Here is an 18746-nt window from a genome sequence, read left to right as displayed (position 1 = left end):
TCTCCAAAGTCGCAGGCTCGAAAAGCTTTCCTCAGCATCTGGGACTGGAGGTTGCAGTCACTGAAACTGGGGCCTTCTGCATGCAAACCGCAGGCTCGGCTGCTGAGCCATGACCCCTTCTCCAACTTGTGATGGGCCAGCCCTGATGTAAATGTAACAATAGATTTGGGAGTGCACCGCGCCTGGCGAAGAGACTGCATCTTCTTACAGACAGCGCAAAGCATATGTTTCTAATGAGTGTGCATCTTTTTCCATACATCCATCTATTGATAATCTCCGGGTATTTCTCTTGCCTGAAAAGGGATGTTTTGCCTGATAACAGCGGTTTTTCAGGCTTTTCCTGAAAGCCCTGAGATTCCCCCCGCCCTCCTCTCATACTCCCACTAACCATTTGAAATCAGCCAATGACAGTGTGCCCTCAGATTCTCTTGTTCACTACCCTACTGGCATTTACTTTCCTTCATTTGAATTTCTTCCCCAGCCAAAGGCCGGGTTCATATTTCTCCATAACTAGGTATGCTTATTTGACAACAGAACTTCTAAATTTAATAGCCAGTTGCTCTGCAGACTGTCGCTGTTTTTCTGTCTAGTATTTATTTACTTCATTTATGCAACACCTTTCTGCCTAGTCGGGAACAAAAGGGGTTTGCGTTGTTCTCCCTGCTTTAATTTTCCTTCACAGTAATTCTGCGAGGTAGGTTAGGCCAGTCATGGGTGACTGACCCCAGGTCACCCAGCAAGCTCCCATTGCAGAGGTGGGATTTGAATGTGGGTCCCTCAGATCCTAGGCTGATACACAAGCTTGGGGTTTGCACAGAACAACGGCAAGGAACAATTTCCCCTTCTTCAAGGATTCCATACACAGTGGTTTGAGTAGGCTAACTCAAGCAGTGGCGTAGTGGTTAAGAGCAGGTGTACTGTAATCTGGAGGAACTGGGTTTGATTCCCCCGCTCTGCTGCTTGAGCTGTGGAGGCTTATCTGGGGAATTCAGATTAGCCTTTGCACTCCGACACACGCCAGCTGGGTGACCTTGGGCTGGTCACAGTTCTTTGGAGCTCTCTCAGCCCCACCCACCTCACAGGGTGTTTGTTGTGATGGGGGAAAGGAAAGGAGTTTGTAAGCCCCTTTGAGTCTCCTTACAGGAGAGAAAGGGGGGATACAAATCCAACTCTTCTTCTTCTTACATTCCCATTCCAAATTTGCATTTATTTGATGCAATGCCATGCAAAGCCTTTATTGGCATACAATTTTGCATTTAGTTGTCACATCCTCTGAACATTCTGTGCCTCTCAGAGCATGCTCAGATTTTTCCTTTTGCTTAATTTATAATTTACGAAGTTATATGTATTTTCTTCGTATCTGGGGAGCTTTAATGGCATGTGGAAGACCTTAACTTGTCTGTGGGTGGTTTGGTTTAGCTGTTTTTGCAGAGTTGTCCGCATTTGGTTTTAAAAGGAGTGATTCCACCCTAGTTGGTATTAGAAAGTTTGCCGACTTGCTCCCTTTGCCTATTCCTGATGCCTATCTTAAGATCCTCTAAAGATATCGGAGGATTTACAAGCAGCTCATTGTGAAATGATGTAGCCAATCACCCTGCTGACTTTGGACCATTTTTAAAATATAGTTGGACAACCTTAACATGTGGAACTAGTTAGCATTATGACCAATACATCTTGAACAGGTATCTATATTTTCGTCTATTGTGGGTTACAGCTTCAGTCTTCTGCATGTTCACTCAGAAATAAATTACTCCTCACCCAAGGGGATTTGCTGCCTAATCAGTGGGTTTAGGATTATGGCCTTAAGAAACATTTATCTGCCTGGTTCTATCCATACTTACTCCCATACAAGTAAACACAATGGTGCAGCCTTAACTCAATGTAAGAACATAGTTCAAGTAATTGATTAGACCTGCATTTGAATAAAGTAATAGTTTTGCAGGAAAAAAATCATTATTTTTCATGCTCAGGTGATGCCCCATAGGGGCCATTCTAGAGGAGGCATTGTCTCATGTATGACAAAGGAATGCATCTTCCAAGCTTCCATCTGCTTTTTAAAATTCATTGTTCTCATGCTTTAAAAAAGAATCTGCTGTCATCTTAATAGGGAACACATTGGCTGATCGAAATATTTTTTTTTTAGATTTTTAAAATCTGTGAATAGATTTAGTATGGCAGTGCTAATAAAGAAGTAGAGTATGGATTTATATCACCCCTTTCTCTCCTGAAGGAGACTCAAAGGGGCTTACAATCTCCCCTCCCTCTCTCTCCCCTCCCCACAACAAACACCCTGTGAGGTGGGTGGGGCTGGGCTGAGAGAGCTCCGAAGAACTGTGACTAGCCCAGGGGTCTGCAACCTGTGGCTCTGGAGCCGCATGCGGCTCTTTCAGCCTTATACTGCGGCTCCACATGGCCTGAAGATTGGAGGGTAGTGTGGGCGTGTCCCTCCAGTCCTCCAGAGCAGTGCTGGAAGGAAAGGTGAGTGGAGGGGCCAAACCAGAGGTGGCTCTGTGTGTGAGGGGCACCCCCCTCCACTCACCTCTCCTTCCAGCACTGCTCCGGAAGGCTGGAGGGACACGCCCACTCTGCCCTCTGACCCCTGGAGGTTGTAGGGTAGCATAGGCATGTCCCTCCAGAGCAGCCGCCATCCCTCCACTGCCCCATGGACTAGTCAGCTGCCTGCTCCATCGGGCAGAGGGGGTTTCCCTGCCTGGCTCCTCCGCCTCCCAGGGCTGGAAGGAAAGGTGGGTGGAGGGGCCAAACCAGAGTGGAGCAGCCTCTCCGGCTTGGTAGATCTTCGGGGCCACGGAAAATGGGTCCAAATGGCTCTTTGGATGGTTAAGAAAATGGCTCTTTGGGTGGTAAAAGTTGCCGACCCCTGGACTAGCCCAAGGTCACCCAGCTGGTATGTGTTGGAGTGCACAAGCTAATCTGGTTCACCAGATAAGCCTCCACAGCTCAAGTGGCGAAGTGGGGAATCAAACCTGGTTCTCCAGATTAGAGTGCACCTGCTCTTAACCACTACACCACGCTGGCTCTCCAAAGAATGGCCTCAGCCTGATTGTGAAATGTGGCTGTGCTTGTGGGATTGAAGTAAATGCTCGGCATTGCATTAATATGCTGCCTTCTCTTTTGCATGTGTTTCCAGCAAAGAGTATCCAGTGGTTCCCAGGAGCACGGTCAGACAGAAAGTAGCCTCCAGCCACAGCCCTTTCAGTGGGGAGACCCGTGCTCTGTCTGCCTCTTCTAACATCGGCTCGCAGTTCCAGTGTGCAACGTTCCCGTGCACTTCCCAGTGACCTGCTACCTTGCCAACTCCTACACACCTCTGTGATCCTGCGACCATAGCTTCGGAGATTTACCACTGCACCAAGAGAAAAGGTCAGGTGTTTTTTTCTAGTTCACCTCTGTTCCAGCACGTTTTGGGGGATAGAGAGCATTTCCTCACATTTCAGGGTTTGCATCACGGTCGATGTCCTTAGATAGAGCTTGAAGAGTTTGGATTTATACCCCACCTTTCTCTTTTGTAAGGAGACTCAAAGGGGCTTACAAGCTCCTTTCTCTTCCTCTCCCCACAACAGGCACCTTGTGAGGTGGGTGGGGCAAAGAGAGCTCCAAAGAACTGTGACTAGCCCAGGAAAAATCCAGTTGGAATTTATCACTGTAGTACAGCTAGAGTGTAATATCCAGTGATGTGTAGATGCAGGCTGCTGTTTTTAGACACCAGTGGGTCCTCTGCCAATTTCTTCCTGTCCACTGTTGCTAAAGGCATAGATTGAGTTCTGGTTCTCTTGTTGGCTAGCAACCATTTCTCATCTAAAGATGTTCTTGACCTTAAATGACCTGTATCCTGATCCTCGACAGCTTTGAATCAATGCACGCTGATTTTTTAAAAATAATCCATGCCCCATCTGTACAGATTAAGGTGAAACGGAGAACTTGCATTTCTCAAAAGTTACCAGTGTAATAGGCTGGCATACACCCAATCAGAACTGAAGGTAGTCGACAAGATAGATCAGTGGGGGCAAACCTTTGGCACTCCAGATGTTATGGACTACAATTCCCATCAGCCCCTGCCAGCATGGCCAATTGGGAATTGTAGTCCATAACATCTGGAGTGCCAAAGGTTCGCCACAACGGAGATAGATTATTGCTTATGCATGTGTGTCCTCTCAACCCATGTATGTGTGACCTTTTTGTGAGGCAAATGTGGTTTATGCATTGTGTATTTCATAAGGAGGGATTCAGTTTTTAAAAATTGCATCTTAACTGTTGGGATAAGTGCTCCTGGTAGTTGGAGATTATCTCTTTATCGTAGTTAGCAGAGCGGCACGGGTGGCTAGAACACAGCAGAAGCCCTTACCTCGTGTGCGTGCGTGTGCGTGATGGATCCCAATGTGCGGCAAGCTTACACAAAAGAAAGTCGGAGTCAGTTATAGTTTCTAGTCTAATAAAAAGAGTATTTATTAGTGAACTCCATTCTGGATAGAAAGGTAGGTAGATAGAGTCACTATGCTATCTTAATCTAGCTGGATGGAGATGGATGCGAGGAGCATCCATCCTCTCTCTAGGCATGGTAGGAAGAAGTGGGTGAGAAGGGGTCGAGTAAGAAGCTGGAAGGAAGGAAGTCCCTGAGAGTATCAGTCTAACATCAAAGGGACAGAACCAGCATGATAGAGTAAAGGTGTCAAATCCCTAGGTCCCTATCTAGCCACTAGCTCTCTAGTAAAAACCCCTCTGTAGGTTGAGGCAGGAAACAGCGTAACAAAGTCCTTCACTTCCAACATTGGGCCACTCCCCACTTACCTCGTCTGAGTGCAACCCCACAGCGACCCCTCGTAGAAAAGCCTCCGTGGCTTTTGACAACGGAGACATTTGTTCCCCACTCATTTTCCATTCAGGAAATAGTGTGGGGTTCCACATCAAGAGTCAAAGAGGCAATCAAGCGTTCTGATTGGCTGGCACATGTGTGCATCATTTACACGTGGGAGTTGCAGCCAGCCGAAGGCGGGGCTCCATTTTGATTGGCTGACCCGAAAAGTTCGTTTGGATAAGCTGAATGCATTGTTTTAAGACGTCTGCACATGCTGACGTCACTACCTGTTGCAAATTGCTTGGGCAGAAAAATGAAAGTAAATATCGGTTTCGGTTTACACCGCCGACAACCCTGTGCTCAGCAGCACTTTGCCAAGCTGCAAAACAGTGGAGCTCGAGCAAAAAAGAGCAAAAAAGAGCAATGTTGGCACGTCTTGTTGTGCACACGTCTCAATTTCCAAGCACTTTCTGACGGGAATACCCTCCCTAAACAAAATGACGGTTCCTGTTTCCTGATTGGCCGGAAGCTGCGCGTCAGAGCGAATCAGCCACGCGTAAACAGCCGAGGTTCCCCACCCCCCTGCGGCACCTGCGGGGTTTTTGAAAATGTTGCTCTTTTCAGAGGAGCTAATTTGCCGCGCAACAAGGAGGTGGGAGAGCGGCAAATTAAGGGCAGCTGCGCAGTGGGCGCTGGTGACGTGGGGAACGTCCATCCTCCTCGTGTCTTTTAAAGAGGTGACCCCGCGGCTTATGGTGAGTGGGGAGTGGCCCATTAACAGCCTTGCTTGGGCAACTGGTGTAGCAAAAGAGAATCATATGCACCTTCAAGAGAGCCAGCGTGGTGTAGTGGTTAAGAGCAGGTGGATTCTAATCTGCAGAACCGGGTTTGATTTCCCACTGAGTGACAGAGGCTTATCTGGTGAACCAGATGTGTTTCCACTCTCCTACATTCCTACTGGGTGACCTTGGGCTAATCTCAGTTCTCTCAGAACTTTCTCAGCCCCACCAACCTTAGAAGGTGCCTGTTGCCGTGAGAGGAAGGGAAAGGAGCTTGTAAGCCACCTTGAATCTCCTTACAGAAAAGAAAAGTGGGGTATAAATCCAAACTCCTCCTCCTCCTTCTTCTGATTTCAGTCAATTTGAGGATACGTTTTTGTCAGAGGTATTTGAAACAATCATTTCTGGCTGATGCTACAATTCATTTCTTTATCCCTTTAATGCATCATAGGTTCTTAATTTTAAAAAGCACATATCTAAAAGAGAGAGAGAGAGAGAATAACATTCCCAACTGGAGTGCAACCCTGACCCTTTCCCCACTTACCGATTGTTGTACTCTACTCGCGCTGAATGACGCGGGGTCTAGCGGCACTCCCCTCGACAGGGGCGGTGACAACGCAGCCACCCGACTCTGCCGCTCTCGCGCCCCCTCAGCGCAGGTCATTTCTGGCACTGTTTGGAACAGCGCCTTTTGAATGACCCCGCACGGAGCGTGTGGCAGTGGGGAAGCCTGGGTGGTTACCCCGGGTTTCCATTTTCCCGCCGCCTGTTGACATGGACCCTCCCGTCCAATCAGGGCATGGCGGGGCATTTGAGATGCGGTGGGAATTTCTTAAAATTTTCAACTGGACGAATCCTCGACTATTTGTGGACACAAGATGTTGACAAGATGTGTCCACAAATAGTCGTGGATTCGTCCAGTTGAAAATTTTTAAAAAATCCCCCCGCATCGCGAACTCCCCGCCATGCCCTGATTGGACAGGAGGGTCCACATCATCAGGCGGCGGGAAAATCGCAAATGCAGCAGCCAATAAGGACACCCCCTGAAAGGATTGTGGGGAGTCCTGCCTGGCTGCTGCGTGGCTGCCGGCGCTCATTTAGGAAGGGGCGGAAGCTGCGGTGGGGAACATGACCCCGCGCTGAAAAGGTCCCACAGCAGACGAAACCAGTAAGTCTCCACGTTATTTTTAGAGTGGGGAATCGCCCCCTGTTCCATCATATCTCGTGATGTTTTAAAAAGTTCAATTTCCAATTCTTGCCATCGTTCCCTTATGCCTGTTCCTTAGTTTCCTTCTGACAGATTAGGTTCCATGTGAATGCGTATTGAATAATTTTGCCTTTCACTGAATCAGACCTGAAAATTATTCTACGGAGTCTGATAGAGAAGGGTCTTTCCAAATGCTTGTGACCTGATCTCCTTTTAGATGGCATTGATAGAGAATTAACTTGAGATCTTTGGCCTCCCATGCTTGGGCTGTACCACTGAGCTATGGCCCCTCCTTAGCCCAAATTCAGTACAGTGTACAATAAAGTGCTAAAAGCAGGAATGAATAATCGATGTGAAATGCCACAAATCTCGTTTAGTATAAACTAGAGATGCCAACTCTGGATGGGGAAAATCCTGGATTTTTAGGGGCTGTGCTTGGGGAAGGCAGGAATTCAATGAGTATGTGATGTCACTCTAGGAATTCTCTTTAGGTCTATGGTATGTCTTATTGTCCACTCTCCAAATCATTCTGCAAGGGAACTGAGCTCTGTGGTTTGAAGATCAGTTGTAATTTTGGAGGAATTCCAAGCTGGTTACCCTGGTATAAACTGTTTAACAATCAAGCTAGTTTGGAACCTACCAGTTTTTTAGCTAGTGAAAGAAAGGTCCTTGTCTGACCACTTTTGCTGGAAATCATGGGATCCGTGTGGATGAAAGCCTCAGTTAATAGGGCAGTAAGGTAATATTAAGCAAACAATAACAAAAATAGTAGGATCCATCAAACAGTTAATTGAAGTCACTTTGGTGCCATCCTCTGATCTCTGTTTGAATTACCCATCTTTTGCTTATATCTCAGAACTAACCATGGTTTATAAACGACGGTTTACTGTGACATCTGAATATTGTCCTAATTTGGTAAGTGGGCTTGTAATAACAGAGGAGGTGGCCCTTCAGTGTATGTGAAGGCCATTATAGGTAAGAGCCAGCAACTTGAAATGAGCCCACAGGCAAACTGGAAACTAATTAAACTATTTCAAAAGGTATTGTTGAAGGCTTTCATGGCCGGATTCAACTGGTTGTGGTGGGTTTTCCGGGCTGCGTGGCTGTGGTCTGGAGGATCTTGTTCTTAATGTTTCGCCTGCATCTGTGGCTGGCATCTTCAGAGCTTTATCACAGGGAACTCTGTTTCACACTGTGTCTAGTGAGAAGGGAAAGTTTAGTGGGGTATATTGTCCATGTTCCAGGGTGGAGAGCCAATCAGTAAGTGTTTGGGTGGAACACCTCTGAAGATGCCAGCCACAGATGCAGGCGAAACGGTAGGAACAAGATCTACCAGACCATGGCCACACAGCCCGGAAAGCCCACAACAACCACCTACAGTAAGTAGTTTGAACAGTACAACACATAGAACAGCAACTTCATTAGATCCTGTGTATGTAAAGTGCCCTTAAGTCACACCTAACTTAATTGGTGTGTGCCAAACAGTGCTTGCTGGTCAACATCGACAGGACTATGTCTCAAACCAAGTGAAACTTCTGTGTTGCCTTCAAGGGAGGCTCTCTGTTTAGCCCCACTGGGGCCAACAATTTCAGTTCAAATGCATTACAGAAATCAGCCAAGATGGAATACAGAGAGTTGAGTGCATAGCTGTATGCAGGCTGAATCCACATCCAGGAAGATAGCCGGTGCCTGGGATAAAGATAGCTTATCAGGTTAGGAGGCCACTAAAAAGGATTCAGGATTAATTCCAATACTTAATTGTCTAGTGCAAGGTTAGTCAGGGGGCAGAGGGTTTGTGTGTGAGGTTACTGTTGTTCTTAGCATTGTGTGGGATTTGCCCAAACAGCAGAAGAGCTGGGAATAAGGTCAGACTTTTTTTTTGGATTTTGGAAGTTTCCAGTGACAGTTCTGAAACTTCATTCCAATAGGCAATCACCATGGAGTGCATTTCTCTTGATAATTAATTCAAGGCTATAAGTTGTCAAACGTTACTTGCCAAGTTGGATACTGTTATGCCTTGGGAGCCTATATGACCTCTTAACTTCTGCAAAAACGAAAAGGTTGATACACTGCCGGCTCATTAGACAAACTCCAAAAACAGCAACAGCCCAATAACATCTTTTATGAAGATCTACTGAAAGGTCACAAATGAATTGACCAACTTTATCCAAGTTGGGAGGAGGAGAGAGAGAAAAAAGTTGTTTTGTAACATGGTAGAAAACCCTACAGTAAGCAGTGTATTGTCGAAGGCTTTCACGGCCAGACTCGACTGGTTGTTGTGGGCTTTCCGGGCTGTGTGGCTGTGGTCTGGTAGATCTTGTTCCTAACATTTTGCCTGCATCTGTGGCTGGCATCTTCAGAGGCGTATCACAGAGAGAAGTGTATTACACACTGTGTCTAGTTACACACATTTTTCATCTTTCTGGAGTACTGGTGAACTTGCAGGAGCTTTTGTTTTAGGAGAGCACAGCCTTCACATATTCCTCTCCCTTGCAGCATTCTTGCCCTGGAATGAGACAGTGCCACCCTCCAAAGCAGCCATTGTCTCCAAGAGAACTGATCTCTGTAAGCTAGAGCTATAAACTCTCTGGCCCCTTCCACACTTGCAGAATAATGCACTTTTAATCCACTTTTAATCCACTTTTAATTCACCTTGTAGCTGGGTTTTACTGTGCGGAATAGCGAAATCCACTTGCAAACAATTGTGAAAGTGGATTGAAAGTGCATTATTCTGCATGTGCGGAAGGGGCCTCTGTAAGCTGTGATTCCTAAAGGCTGGGAATCCTGTCTGCATGAGACAGACCAGAACCACTTAGGAGGAGGTAAAGAGTTGGTTTAACATCTCTCCTATACTGTTAATCTTTTTTAGGGATAATTACAGTGCTAGGGTGGGAGTTTAGTGAAATCATATGAGGCAGCAGAGAATTAAATCCCCCCCTCTTCCCCTCTCCCACAGTACCCTCTGAGCAGGGTGCTTGCATGGTGAATATTAATATTTTTAAAGCACCTGTTCTTGTGCTCTGAGGCACCAGGTTAAACTAACAACCCTCCTCTGTCCTCCATATAACGGTCCAGCTCTCTCTGGATTAACCTCCGGTCAATTCCCTCCCCCAATATTTCAAGGCATGCCTTAGCAAGAACAGGCTGGACCCAACTTTGATTGCTGGTGTAATCTGCCCGCAGAGAGGCAATCCATCATCTGTCTCCAGTGTTGCAGAGTGATAAAGAATCAACAAAGATTTCCTTCCAGTTTTGGGATTCCCACTAAGTGGGTGGCTCCCCTTGGCTCCTTTCCTTTCCTTTCCTCTCCCCTCACCCACATTATCTAATTTCCTTGCATTGTCACAGGCAAGGGGACTATATCTCTCACAGCGCATCTCCCCCTTCCACAGTCCCTTGGTGCATGCTTGGCCCTGTGAGGTGGCTAGGGGGGCCCTCGTCCCCTCCCCTTTTACTGTCTCCTCACTATCTGCCCGGTGGCGGGAGCTTTACCAGCCGCAAAAGGCTCTTTTATCAAAACTGCCACACACTTTAATCCCAGAGAAGCCGTATCTTGTCAGATACCTTCTGGCATGTTCCACAAATCTTGAATGGTACATCTCTGGGGCGTAAATGGGCCTTTCCTAGTCCAGCTTTTCTACATCCATTCAGGAAATCAAAATTAGTTGGCCATGTTTTAACAAAACAGAGAGAGGGGTGGGGGTGGGGGCTATCAAATGAGCCATGAAGTCAGCACGGAGCAGCCATGCTGTTGTTTATAGCAAGCAATTGCTGGCTGGGGACAAGATACAGTTTGGTGTCAGAGCTCATAGTCTGCATGTCCAAATTCCCCAGTTTAATCTCCAGATTATTTCATGAAAAGGACATTCTTTCCAACTTGTACTGTTTTCAGGGGACAGATTTCCTTTCCTAGTATCTGGCCTTGGTAAATAATTTTCCTCTGTGTCCTTAACAAGGCAAAAACTTTCATAAAGTAGTTGTCATTCTTTAGATTGTGGCTCACTCACCCTGGAGGGTATCCAGACATTTGTTTTGAGTTTGAATACATTTTTCTAAGGCCTTGAAGGCCACGTGCAGCGGAAGGGAAGGCTAAAAGAAATCAGTCAAAAATAAAGCCCTGTTGTGTTATCACTGGGAATGCTGCTTAAAACCTGTTCTATAGATCACAGAATAGAATGGCTCAGAAATGAGATATATCCTGGAAGGAGCGTGATTGCAAAGTACATTGTGCCTTCATCGCTTCTCTGATCAATGGTTGTGGTTAGTCGCTGAGGTCCTGCAAATAGTGAATCTGTATCCTCTTCTGACGGGTCCAGTTAGCTTTCAACACTTCTGCTCCTTCTCCCAATTTCTGCATTTAAAAGATGGTTATCTTTTTAGACTGTTATCTTTGATAATCTGTTATGATAGGTATACTTAACATTGCATCAGGTAGCCAATATTCCTTTACCATCTTGTTCCAGTGTATAGATCTCTGTGTGCAGCAGAATATAGCAGTAGGGTAGGTGAGTACCTTCAGAATACAAGTAGAGGAGGAATTTAAATATATATATTTAAATTCTGCTCTGTAATATATTTCCTGCAGTGTATCACAGCAAAAGGCTCTACTCTAGTAGCCAGTGTGGTGTAGTGGTTAAAAGCAGGTGCACTCTAGTTTGGAGAACCGGGTTTGATTCCCCGCTCTGCCACTTGAGCTGTGGAGGCTTATTGGGTGAACCAGATTAGCTTGTGCACTACAACACATGCCAATTGGGTGACCTTGGGATAGTCACAGTTCTTCAGAGCTCTCTCAACCCCACCCATCTCAAAAGGTGTTTGTTGTGAGGGGAGAAGGGAAAGGAGATTGTAAGGCCCTTTGAATCTCCTTACAGGAGAGAGGGTGAATCATCCTAGCAACGAGGATGATTGGGGGACTGGAGCACCTTCCTTATGAGGAGAGGCTGCAGCGTTTGGGACTCTTTAGTTTGGAGAGGAGACGTGTGAGGGGGGATATGATTGAAGTCTATAAAATTATGCATGGGATAGAAAATGTTGACAGAGAGAAATTTTTCTCTCTTTCTCACAATACTAGAACCAGGGGGCATACATTGAAAATGCTGGGGGGAAGAATTAGGACTAATAAAAGGAAACACTTCTTCACGCAATGTGTGATTGGTGTTTGGAATATGCTGCCACAGGAGGTGGTGATGGCCACAAACCTGGATAGCTGTAAAAGGGGCTTGGACAGATTTATGGAGAAGTCGATCTATGGCTACCAATCTTGATCCTTCTTGATCTGAGGTTGCAAATGCCTTAGCAGACCAGGTGCTTGGGAGCAGCAGCAGCAGAAGGCCATTGCTTTCACATCGTGCATGTGAACTCCCAAAGGCACCTGGTGGGCCACTGCGAGTAGCAGAGTGCTAGACTAGATGGACTCTGGTCTGATCCAGCAGGCTCTTTCTTATGTTCTTATGTAAAGGTGGGGTATAAATCCAAACTCTCCCTCCCCCTCCCCCTCCTCCTCCCCCTCCCCCTCCTCCTCCTCCTCCCCCTCCTCCTCCTCCCCCTCCTCCTCCTCCTCCTCCTCCTCCTCCTCTTCTTCCTCTTCCTCTTTTTTCTCTTCCTCTTCCTCACAGAAGACAGGGGGCTTTTAAACATAATGACCACCCCCATTGTAATTCAACACAGTGATGACTATTGCAGTTCAGTCTTTCCACCCAAGACTCCATCCTCTCATTCTTCTCCTGCATGTACCAATCCAAACACTGGGCATCCAGTGTCCTGTACCAGTGGGATTCTCTTTGTCTTAGGCTGCATTCACGTCTCTCTTTTTTTCTCTGTTTCATCTACATGCTTTTCCTTTGCGCTACAGACCCAGCCTGTCCTATATTGTGTAATTATTCATTCCGTGACAGTATCTATTATCATCATTGTTACAAGCCCTAAGCTAGATGGGAGCATTTCTGATTCTACTCATGAGAGAAAGCTTAGAGTGGAGAAAGCGTTGAGGAAGAAGACCGGTTGCTGAAATCCCCAGCTGCTGCTGCTTCTACCCTCTGCCCCTTCTAGCAACGGGCCACTCCTGTGCTGAGATCTCCTTAGGGTGCCATTTAGAGAGGGCGAGGGAGATCTCCCGCCCACACCCCCATTTAAGACCATGGGCCGTTGCTAGTTCTGTCATTTGATCAAAGAAAAATTCTTTGGTTGATTCCAGGAGTTTTACTGGATTAAATCTGCAAACTACTACAACAATAGCTCAGAAGAGAAAAGCCTCCCTTTTTATTTTGTTTTCAGTTTGATGCAGGGAGGCCTCAAAGGACTTGCACCAATGGAAGGGGAATAAAATGGTGCTTTCAATTGCATTTCTACATTGCCGGCAACTGCGGTTTAGTTCAAACCAGGATTCTTCAATGGTGCTGTCTGGGAGAAATGATGGGGAAGGGAGCCCAGAAGCAATCCTGTGTTGTTCACATCCTGGCTTAATGCAAGCTTGGTTGTGCCAAGGTTATGGCCTTAGGAAATAATCCTTTCAAACGTTAGAAGCACTTCATGCAAGAGCAGTACAGCGTGAGAGCCAGCATGGTGTACTGGTTAAGAGTAGGTGCATTCTAATCTGGAGTTTGATTCCCTGCTCTGTCACTTGAGCTGTGGAGGCTTATCTGGTGAACCAGATTAGCTTGTGCACTACAACACATGCCAGCTGGGTGACATTGGGCTAGACACAGTTTTTTGGAGCGCTCTCAGCCCCACCCACCTCACAGGGTGTTTGTTGGGGGTGGGGTGGGGTGGGGGGTGGGAAAGGAGATTGTAAGCCCCTTTGAGTCTCCTTACAGGGGAGAAATGGGGAATATAAATCCAAACTCTTCTTCTCTTCTCTTCTCTTCTCTTCTCTTCTCTTCTCTTCTCTTCTCTTCTCTTCTCTTCTCTTCTCTTCTCTTCTCTTCTCTTCTCTTCTCTTCTCTTCTCTTCTCTTCTCTTCTCTTCTCTTCTCTTCTCTTCTCTTCTCTTCTCTTCTCCTTCCTGTGCCGCAGAAAGGGGAAGAGCTGATGTTGAGAGCCTTCATGGGGCTCCAGAATCACTGACTTTCTCTGGGGCCTGTCCTGAAGCTCAATGCTGCAAAGCAAGCGTGTGTGCATGGCAGATGCTGAGCGCTGCCTGAGACCCAGAGGGGGAGGGTGCACATGGCCCCCACCAACTCTTTCTCTTCCTTCCCCCTCTGTTGGGGCCCAAGGCAACTGCCCCCAATGCCTTGTGGCTAAAACCACTAGGATATGGAGTTCTTGGAAGACCTAAGCAGATGCCAAACATGATTATATCAGAGATGAGAGGTTAATTCACAATGGAGATAAACCTCTGCTGAGTTTGGATATTCTATTCAAATTGGAGAAGCACAAACTCAAGGAGCAAAATAGGCCTGATTTTCTGTACAGGCTTGTGCAGTGGTGATATTTGACATGAGATTTGACATGGCTGTAAAATCTGTGCGAGGAGCCTGTTGGGGGCACAAGATATGGGGGAAAGCAGCATGCCCCACTTACTTACTTACTTACTTACTTACTTACTTACTTACTTACTTACTTACTTACTTACTTACTTACTTACTTACTTACTTACTTACTTACTTACTTACTTACTTACTTACTTACTTACTTACACAAACACATACACACATGTATATATATAAGCAGTCAGACCAGTATAAGACATCCAATAAAAAATTCAGGTGGGGTAAGAGGACAGAATATGAATTTGAAAACATTGCAGGAGAAGCAGCAGTAGCAGCAGCTGCCCATGCTGGATAGATGGCAATCCAAGAAAGGGCAATCCAGCAGCAGCAGCAGCAGCAGCAGGAGGAGGAGGAGGAGGCGGAGGAGGAGGAGGAGGAGGAGGAGGAGGAGGAGGAGCTGGTGCTGGTGCTGGTGCTGGTGCTGGTGGTGGTGGTGATGATGATGATGATGATGATGATGGATAGATGGCAATCCAGGCAATAGTCTTACATTTCATGCCACCAAAACTGTGGCATTCCCTCCCCAGGGAGACTACTCTGTCCCACTTGATCATCATCACCCATCAGTGGGTGAAGGCTTCCCTGTTTTGCTTGGTGTTCCATCACTTACATACTTTCTGTTTGTATGTTAATTGTTTGTCTAATTGTTTTTATAATGGGTAGTTTTAAAAACGGTTTTAACAGTTGTTTGCCACCTCAGGGACCCCATGTTGGTTGGAAAGGTGGCATAAAAATGTTTGAAATAAACAGACTTGTGAACGAGCCATTATGAATAAATCACCCAGGACAGGACATTTATACTGCTCTGTCACATGCTTTTACATGGGTTATGTCTCGGTGACTCAGCCTAACTATCAGTAGGATGTTGATCGCAACGAGTTCCCTCCTAGGGACTCAGTTCCCGAGTCTGTGTGGAAGGGAGGTTTGTATTAGGACCAAAGGGCATGGGGGAAGAGATTAATCCCCCCCATGCCATTTCCCCAAATTGTTCACTGTCTGCTTTCCATCCTCAGATGAAGAATGTTCTACCACAGAGCATCCCTACAAGAAGCCCTACATGGAAACGGCCCCTGCTGAAGACGATTCTTTCTACCGTTCCAGCTACTCTCAACAGCAGGGGCTCAGCGCCAGCTCATACAGGACTGAGTCAGCTCACCGCCAGGCCTGCATGTATGCCAGTTCTGCCCAACCCACAGAGGCCGTGCCCAGTCTGGAAGACATCAGCTGCAGCACGTGGCCTGCCGTGCCCTCCTACAGCAGCTGCACAGTGACTGCCATGCAGCCGATGGATAGACTCCCTTACCAACATTTCTCCGCCCATTTTACCTCTGGCCCGTTGATGCCCCGCCTTACCACTGTCGCTAACCATACCTCGCCGCAAATTGGGGACACTCACGCCATGTTTCAGCACCAAACCTCTGTCCCTCACCAGCCTATTGCCCGGCAGTGTGGACCTCAGGCAAGCATTCAGTCGTCTTCCAGCAGCCTCCAACCGCCAGAGTTCCTCTATCCCCATGGGGTGCCCCGGACCCTTTCCCCGCATCAGTACCATTCTGTGCATGGAGTGGGCATGGTGCCAGAGTGGAGCGAGAACAGCTAACAAGGTCCACCTGCAAGAGCTGCTGGGAAATTTTGCGGCAGAACTGTCAGTGGTTTCGCGAGACTGGTTTTAGCCGAATGTTCGTATCCAAGCATTCGGGAGATGGACAGTGCCCTATCCGGCCAGACCATGGTATTGTATCTCCTCCTCTTTTATTCCTAAAGGCCATCCACAAACTGACCACCGTATTTCCCCCCAACAGACCCTATGCCCGGACACAGCCGCCACACAGAGTTTGCATTGCTTCTGCACCTGTGCTTGCCCCGTATATTTCTTTTATTTTGTTTTCAGGTGACTCACAGGAATTTTTTTTTGCTACCTTTTGACACACAGAGGAATGCTTGAGCAAAACAGCTAGAATATGTCCTTCCTCCTTCCTCCCTCCCTCCCCCCCTCCCTCCCTCCCTCCCTCCCTCCCTCCCTCCCTCCCTCCCTCCCTCCCTTCCTTCCTTCCTTCCTTCCTTCCTTCCTTCCTTCCTTCCTTCCTTCCTTCCTTCCTTCCTTCCTTCCTTCCTTCCTTCCTTCCTTCCTTCCTTCCTTCCTTCCTTCCTTCCTTCCTTCCTTCCTTTCTTTCTTTGGTGTTGATATTGACATGTTTATGTAATAAATGATAATATATATAGATATCTATTCTTTCAAGTCACTCGGAAAACCTGTCCCTTTCAACAGTGACTTAAAAAAATGAGTGGGCTTGGAGAGTATGAGGGGTTCCTTTGAAAAGGTCCTGCTGGTGACCCATGATCAGATTCCCTGACATGTAAGAAGGAGCCACGCGGGCAGGGGGGGGGAGGGTACTTTTACGGATCAGGCAACAGGGCTGAACAAAGGAGGGCGGAATTCTTTTGCTCCTGCGCTGTTGCCCCAATTGGTCTTTTCTGGGTTGCTTTAAGGCCCAAGAGGAACAAAAGGCAGATCATTCTGTTGTCCTTCCCTGGCTCCTGCCAGGGCTTAATGCACCTGGGCTACTGTGCAGGGAGAGAAAGCGCACACATACCCCTCCATAGCACTGTGACACCAGTCGCCTCACTGAGCTTTTAACAGCTGAGAATTTTGGGAATCTGATTATGAGTCCTCAGCAACATACCCTCATAAAAGGGGTAGTAGGGAGAAACAAGCATTTCACAGGTAAGACCATTTCATCTACCTCTGGCATCTGCTTTCTAGACTGACTCTTCTCCCCTGTTCCATACCTGTTTCACAATCTGCCAACTGCTGGGCAGTCCCAGAACAAAAAGAGTTCATGTCAAATGAGCCGCAACTTATTGTCTCCTTCCTTTTTTTAAATAGCAAGACAGGTCTGTTCCGCACAGCACAAAAAAGGACATCTGTCGGATGTCTTAAAAAAAGGTGACTGCTTCTTTTCACTCCGCACGCCTGTAGTTCTTTTGCTCCTGTGCTGTAAGGAAAAAAAACTAAGGCGGTCTGTTGAGGGCAGGTCTACTCAATGCTTCTCAATAGAAGGTAAAGCAGTCCTTCAAGCAGCTAAGATTCTCTTACGCACGTCTGCATAGCTATGAAAGATAGCTCCTCGAAAATTAAACAAAAAAGACAAACTATATATTGCTGGAATCAGCAGAATGAGCTGAGTACTTTTCGGGCTGAAAAGGCACGTGGAGCATCCTTCAGCAAATGAAGGCAGGGAGAAGAAGAGAAGAAGAAGAAGAGTTTGGATTTATATCCCCCCTTTCTCTCCTGTAGGAGGCTCAAAGGGGCTTACAATCTCCTTGCCCTTCCCCCTCAAAACAAACACCCTGTGAGGTGGGTGGGGATGAGAGAGCTCCGAAAAGCTGTGACTAGCCCAAGGTCACCCAGCCGGCGTGTGTGGGAGTGTACAGGCTAATCTGAATTCCCCAGATAAGCCTCCACAGCTCAAGCGGCAGAGCTGGGAATCAAACCTGGTTCCTCCAGATCAGAGTGCACCTGCTCTTAACCACTGCTCTTAGCCACTACGCCACTGCTGCTCCTTTCGCCAGCACACAAAATGTCAGGCACAAGCAGAGGGTTAAACTGACCAGAGTGCGAAACGGTCAGGCAGGAAAAACAAGATGCCTCCTGAGCTCTGCATTCCACACAGCCAGGCCGGAGGCATCTTGCAGTTGCCTTAAGGAAAAAAGAAGCACTTCGAAGCGTTTTCAAAAAAAAAAGATGCCTTGAGCTTACATAAGGCGTCATGAGGACATCTTGGGAAAAAGGCTGTGTGGAATTCTTTCCCAAGACTCCTTTTTAAAAGTCCTCAGGGTGTCGTCTTTGTGCTGTACTGAACAGACCACAGACTTGCATTTTTAGCGGCTCCCATACCCATATTGCAAATTTAAATATTAACCTTGTTTAGAGCCAAGAATGGGCATTACACTTAACACACAGCTGCTGCTGAAAACAGCATCTGTGCATCTGGCTTTTCCTCTATGTGATATCTTTTAGAACTTACCAGGCTCTGAGATCATGACACTCTCCATTTCCTTTCCCGAACTGTACATCCTGCTGTTTGCCTCCACTTGTGGGGCAGGGAAACATGGAAAGCTGTGATATCAAGATATAGGGAAGTTCTATCAGGGGTTTGCTGGCAAGGGCTGATGGGAATTGTAGTCCATGAACATCTGGAGAGCAGCAGGTTGCAGACCCCTGTACTAGAGGTAGTTGGGGACAGCCACAGACACGTAGCTGCCACTTTGGGTTAAATCCAGTGACAAAGGTAGGGGAAACTGCACCCAGGACATGAACTGCCCATGCAACCTCTTCAGTCCCCGTCCTACCCCGCCCCTGAAACACCCCACCTCCGACTCGCCCCCAGTCCCACCCCCGACATGTGATTGCAATGGCGGTGCCTGGGGCAAGCTGCCCCAGATGTCCCCATTGCAGCT

At 47.2% G+C, this 18746-nt stretch overlaps 1 protein-coding gene across 1 annotated transcript in view; it reads left to right on the top strand.

Moving 5' to 3' along the window:
- The window catches only part of TBX5 (T-box transcription factor 5), a 91189-nt gene extending 74865 nt beyond the window's left edge, over positions 1-16324 (top strand). Inside the window, 2 exon segments of the mRNA XM_048514923.1 lie at positions 3149-3381; positions 15299-16324. Of these exon segments, the coding sequence (XP_048370880.1) occupies positions 3149-3381; positions 15299-15885 (820 nt within the window). The 3' untranslated portion in view covers positions 15886-16324.
- Positions 16325-18746: the final 2422 nt, after the last annotated feature.

The sequence above is a fragment of the Sphaerodactylus townsendi genome, linkage group LG13 (genome assembly GCF_021028975.2).
Source record: "Sphaerodactylus townsendi isolate TG3544 linkage group LG13, MPM_Stown_v2.3, whole genome shotgun sequence".
NCBI classification, from domain to species: domain Eukaryota; kingdom Metazoa; phylum Chordata; class Lepidosauria; order Squamata; family Sphaerodactylidae; genus Sphaerodactylus; species Sphaerodactylus townsendi.
This window is presented reverse-complemented; position numbering and strand designations above follow the sequence as displayed.